This window comes from Anopheles coustani, chromosome 3 (assembly GCF_943734705.1).
Source record: "Anopheles coustani chromosome 3, idAnoCousDA_361_x.2, whole genome shotgun sequence".
Classification (NCBI taxonomy): domain Eukaryota; kingdom Metazoa; phylum Arthropoda; class Insecta; order Diptera; family Culicidae; genus Anopheles; species Anopheles coustani.
In genome coordinates, this window is record NC_071288.1 from 8,331,234 (window position 1) to 8,335,806 (window position 4,573).

At 53.6% G+C, this 4,573-nt stretch overlaps 1 protein-coding gene across 1 annotated transcript; it reads right to left on the minus strand.

Annotated features, from left to right (window-relative positions):
• Positions 1 to 484: 484 nt before the first annotated feature.
• LOC131260565 (aminopeptidase N-like) lies at positions 485 to 3,534 on the minus strand. The gene is made up of 4 exons (XM_058262326.1): positions 2,843 to 3,534; positions 2,454 to 2,756; positions 704 to 2,360; positions 485 to 640 (listed from the first exon to the last, which is right to left on the minus strand). Exons 1-4 carry the CDS (start codon positions 3,532 to 3,534, stop codon positions 485 to 487), a joined length of 2,808 nt encoding a protein of 935 aa, XP_058118309.1.
• Between the last annotated feature and the right edge of the window lie 1,039 nt (positions 3,535 to 4,573).

Below are 4,573 nucleotides of genomic sequence, written 5' to 3' on the forward strand. Positions count from 1 at the left end.
TTGGCGTTCGTTTGGAGGAGCTGGAACCGCGCATGACGCAGCTCGTGGTGTGAGCTTGAGCTTTTAAGGAAGCAAAAAAGGTGAAGCATACGGATGCGAAAAAAGGGCACACGGCACGGGAGTAGTCGCCTTAGACAACTCCGCTGGACACTGGATCGGGAGTCGGGCCAACCAAAGCCCGACGGTTTGGACCGGTTGCTGCTGCGCTTTGGTAACGGAACGTGCCAGAATGTTGTTTTACGTATACGGGAGGCGTACCCTCACTGCAATCAAGACAACAAGCAAACAAAAAAAACGAGGTGTATCGTTAAACCCAAGCATCGAGCAGGGATAAATTCGGATACTGTTACTTCGAGAACGGCACGCGTCCGTGCTGTGCGAAATACGTCGAATGTTTTATTCTGAACCGCTACTATAGAACGTGCTACCTCCACGGAAGCCACCGAGACTACACAGGCTTATCGCGGATCGGGTGTGTGTGTTTTCAAATAGGTATCGGTCGGTAGCGTTGCAGGAAGTAGGTAACCAGCACTCCTTCACGCGTCGAAGGCCATTCAAGATTGTAGGCCACCGTCTGCTGTACGCTGGCGACAAGCGACTCGGGAAGAAACGCGTCCAGTTGTTGGAGCAGCGCGTCAAGCTGGAAGTAAAAACAAAAGCTCTCCTAATCAAGCTGAACGTACTGAGTGCGCCCCGAACTTACCCGCCGCTGTTCCTCCTCGTTGTTGGTGCGCGTGGCGATCGACTGTACTAAGCTGTACACCGTACTGCGGCCAAGGATGCTGGCGACATACTCGAAGTTCTCGCTCAGGAAGTCAATCAAGGCGTCGACACCTTCGCGGCTCACCAGAACCGACAGCAGGATGTCGTAGCGTTCCTCTTCGTCGAAGTTAACCTGCAGGTCGCCACCGATGGACGCCAACAGCAAAGCGTCCAGTTGATCGCGTTCGAGTGCGCAACCCAGCGCATCGATCAGCATCTGACGTTCGCCGCGGTTAGCCGACCGGAGCAGCTTATCGTACAGATATTGGAAAGCGGCCGTGGAGTCGGAACCGGTGCGCAAACCGTAGCAGTACACAACCGATGCGACATCCGGATGGACCGTTTGCTCGCCGGTCACTTCGAGCTGCAGCGCTTCCTGGGTTTGCGTGAGGCAACTTTCTATTTCCATCCGGCAGGCCCAGCTGGTTATCGTCTGTCGGAGGTATTTGTGCAGCAGCCGCTCATCAGGGTCGACGGTGGCGACGTCGAGCGTCATGAACACGTCCCCGATGAGTGTGTCAACATAGAGCTGGTAGAGGACGTAATCCGGATGGCCGCGCATGCGATTGTTGAAGTAGTTGAAGACGCGGCTGGCCGCTTCCCACGGTGGGTACTCCCGCTCGTGTCGAAGGTAGGTGAGCAGCTCGAGCGTGATCTCCACATCGAGTCGGTTCGATCTGGCCAGATAGAACGAGTCGTCCACTAGCTGCGCTCGGTTTTGCAGCGGGATGGTCGTAGGATCGTCGATAAGCGCCTCGATCAGCATGTACCAGTTGAGGGTGTCATAGTTCACCCGGTAGAATCCATGCTGGTTGACGTTGGCCAGGATCCACTCGTCGTCCCCTGCGGTCGTGGGAACGCGAGCAGCTTTAACGGTCAGCCAGTTATACTCGAGCGGATCGGAGAGAGAGTCACTCTCCTCGAGGATCGTGTACGGTATCATCCATACGGAGCGATCGTCGTTCACGATCTTGTTGTTGTAGAATCGGTCCTGGGATACCACCATCTCCCCGCGGTAGGTTCGACGGACCTCCAGCACCGGGTAGCCGGCCTGTTCCACCCAGCTTCCAACGAACTCTCCCATATCGACACCGTCGGGAAGCACGTCCAGATCTTCTGTCGCTTCCTCCAGAGCTGCAACGAAATGGTCCGTAGTGACCGCACCGAACTCGTTGGCTTGCAGGTAGCCTCGAAGCGCCGTACGCCACACATCGTCCGTGACGAGCTCACGGAACATTCGCAACACGGAGCCACCCTTCGCGTAGGCAACATTGTCGAACAGGCTCACGATGGCGGAGTAGGTGGCACCACGGCTGAACGTCATCGGTCGCGTCGTTTCCGAACTATCCGCATTAAGCGCCCGATGGACCAACTGCACGTTAAAGAGGTCCCGATATCCACGCTGCGGATAGGCCATTTCGGCCGCCATATACTCGTACAGCGAGGCAAAACCCTCATTGAGCCACAGATAGCTCCACCAGGCGTTCGTTACCAGATTCCCGAACCACTGATGGGCGAACTCGTGCGCTACGACGGTCGTGATGGAGGTTTGGCTGCGATAACTCGTCACACCGGGCTCGTTCAGAAGCAGTTCCTCCCTGAGACGGTGAACGAAGCAAAGATTAGTAACGATGACGGTTTATTTGTCGGGAAATTACCGTTTATCAGTTTACCTTTATCGAAGAACCTACCTGTAATTGCACAGCCCCCAGTTCTCCATGGCACCGGCCGAGAAGTCGGGAATACCCACCTGATCCACCTTGGGCATGTAGGTACTGTACGGTATACCGAGATACTCGTCCAGCGTGGCCATCAGGCGGACGCCAGTCTCAAGTGCGTACTGCGTTTCGTTGATGCTAGTGGGGCGTGCATACACGCGCTGGCGAGCGTCCAAGTCCTCGATGTACTGGAAGTCGGACACCATAAACGCCAGTAGATAGATGGACAACGGAGGTGTGGTCTCAAATACCGACACAACGTACCCATCATCGGCGCTGCAAGATCAATCGGTTAACCGGCATATAGAAAGAGTAAGAGTTGGAAAACCAAACGAATTGAAGGGAAAAGGTATGCTACATACCCGGCGATGGCGTTAATCGGCATATTGGCGACCGCCTGGTAGCTCGGGTGATGTTTGATCTGCAAACTAACCGTCGCCTTCAGTCCCGGCTCGTCGAGACAGGGGAAGGCGGCACGGGCACTGATCGCCTGGAACTGCGTCGCTGCCAGATACTTTCTCGTGCCGTTCGTGTCCAGGTACGAGCTGAGATAGAACCCATCGTCGTCCGTACGCAGCTCACCCTCAAACCAGATCCGTAAGATGTACCGGCTGGGGGCGAGCGCCCGCCGGATGGAAAAGATGGCGAACTCACGCTCCTCATCCTCCGCGAACCGCATCTCTTCCTCCAGAACTTCGTCCTCATTGGGATTGACAATGAGCAGCGCGTTGTACGTTATCCGAAGGTCACGCTTGTGCACGTAGATGGTGCCCGTCTGCCGCTGCAATTCCAGGTGGATGTCGACCTGTCCCTGGTACGACCGGTTGCCGGTGTGAACCTCGGACTCCAGATAGACGGTGTAATGGTATGGCACGATATAGGTCGGCAGTCGGTAGCGCAGCTCACCGGGAGCATTGCTTTCCGCCGGCGGTTGCTCCTGCCAGAAATCTTCCGATTCTCTGCGCCATCCGCGACGCCAAGGATTGGGGGTGCCGGACGCAGGAGCGCATCCGGACAAAACGGCCACAACAGTTACTACCAGTATGAGCCGCATGACTGGTTGGCTGAAACTAGTCTCCGAAGCCGAAACCTTACGCTTAAGACCGCTCTGTTATCGGCCAGGGAATTCGACGTTTAATCGATAATAAGATGTCGACGCACCAAGTGTAATACAATGGGAATATTTATCAGCTTCCATACAGGTAATAAACCAATCTATGCTACGCAGGCAATGCAATATCTTGGCTACTAATAGCAATTAGATTACCGCCTCGGTTATTTCCATCGGCGATAAAAACATATAACGAATGCATTTCCTTTTGGAGATAATCATAATCAAACATTCCTCGTTGGTACGACTTGTTTCTCGAAAGAAATGTTGTGCCTTCGATTAGGTAATCTTAATTGTAGGTTATCAAGTTTTACGCAGAGTTTACAACTCCCTAATGACGTGACAAGCATGTGGGAATGGATTTTAATTTCGCTTATCACCGTAATGAATTATCAACAAATTGAGGGAAATCCATAGAACCATTTGCCGGTGTGTAATGCATCGTACAAAATGGCCTCCACCGGAAACGACTTGTGTTGATGTTCATCACTTAGTGCAGGGACGTCTTTCCATTTCCGACATCTAATTGTTTAAACGAACCCCCCCATCGCTAGCCGAGGAAAACCCCACGACGTTTCTTTGGGGGCGGAATGGCGTCCTCCTCCGGGCGTGTGTTGATTCGCTCACAGACAACATGCGAACAGACAACCAGAACCTCGTTCTTCACACCGCTCCAAAGGAGGGAGTAATTACTAGCGTAATGTTTCTACACTCGCCAGCAGTTGTTGTTTGCGAGAAAACATTATGTATCGTGTAAACTCGTTCGTCTCCCGTTCGAGATAGGTGAGTCGGTGGGTGGGTGGGTTGAGTTTCCCCGAGGGCGGTTTTAGATGTAACCGAGCCGAACCGTACCCCCTATAAGGTAGAAATAATATACCTCAGCGAATGGATGGGCGCATCGCGTGTCGGGCTAGAGATAGAAGAAGAGAAAAAGGGCGGATAAAAATTGGCCAGTACACACCCACACACACACACACACGCC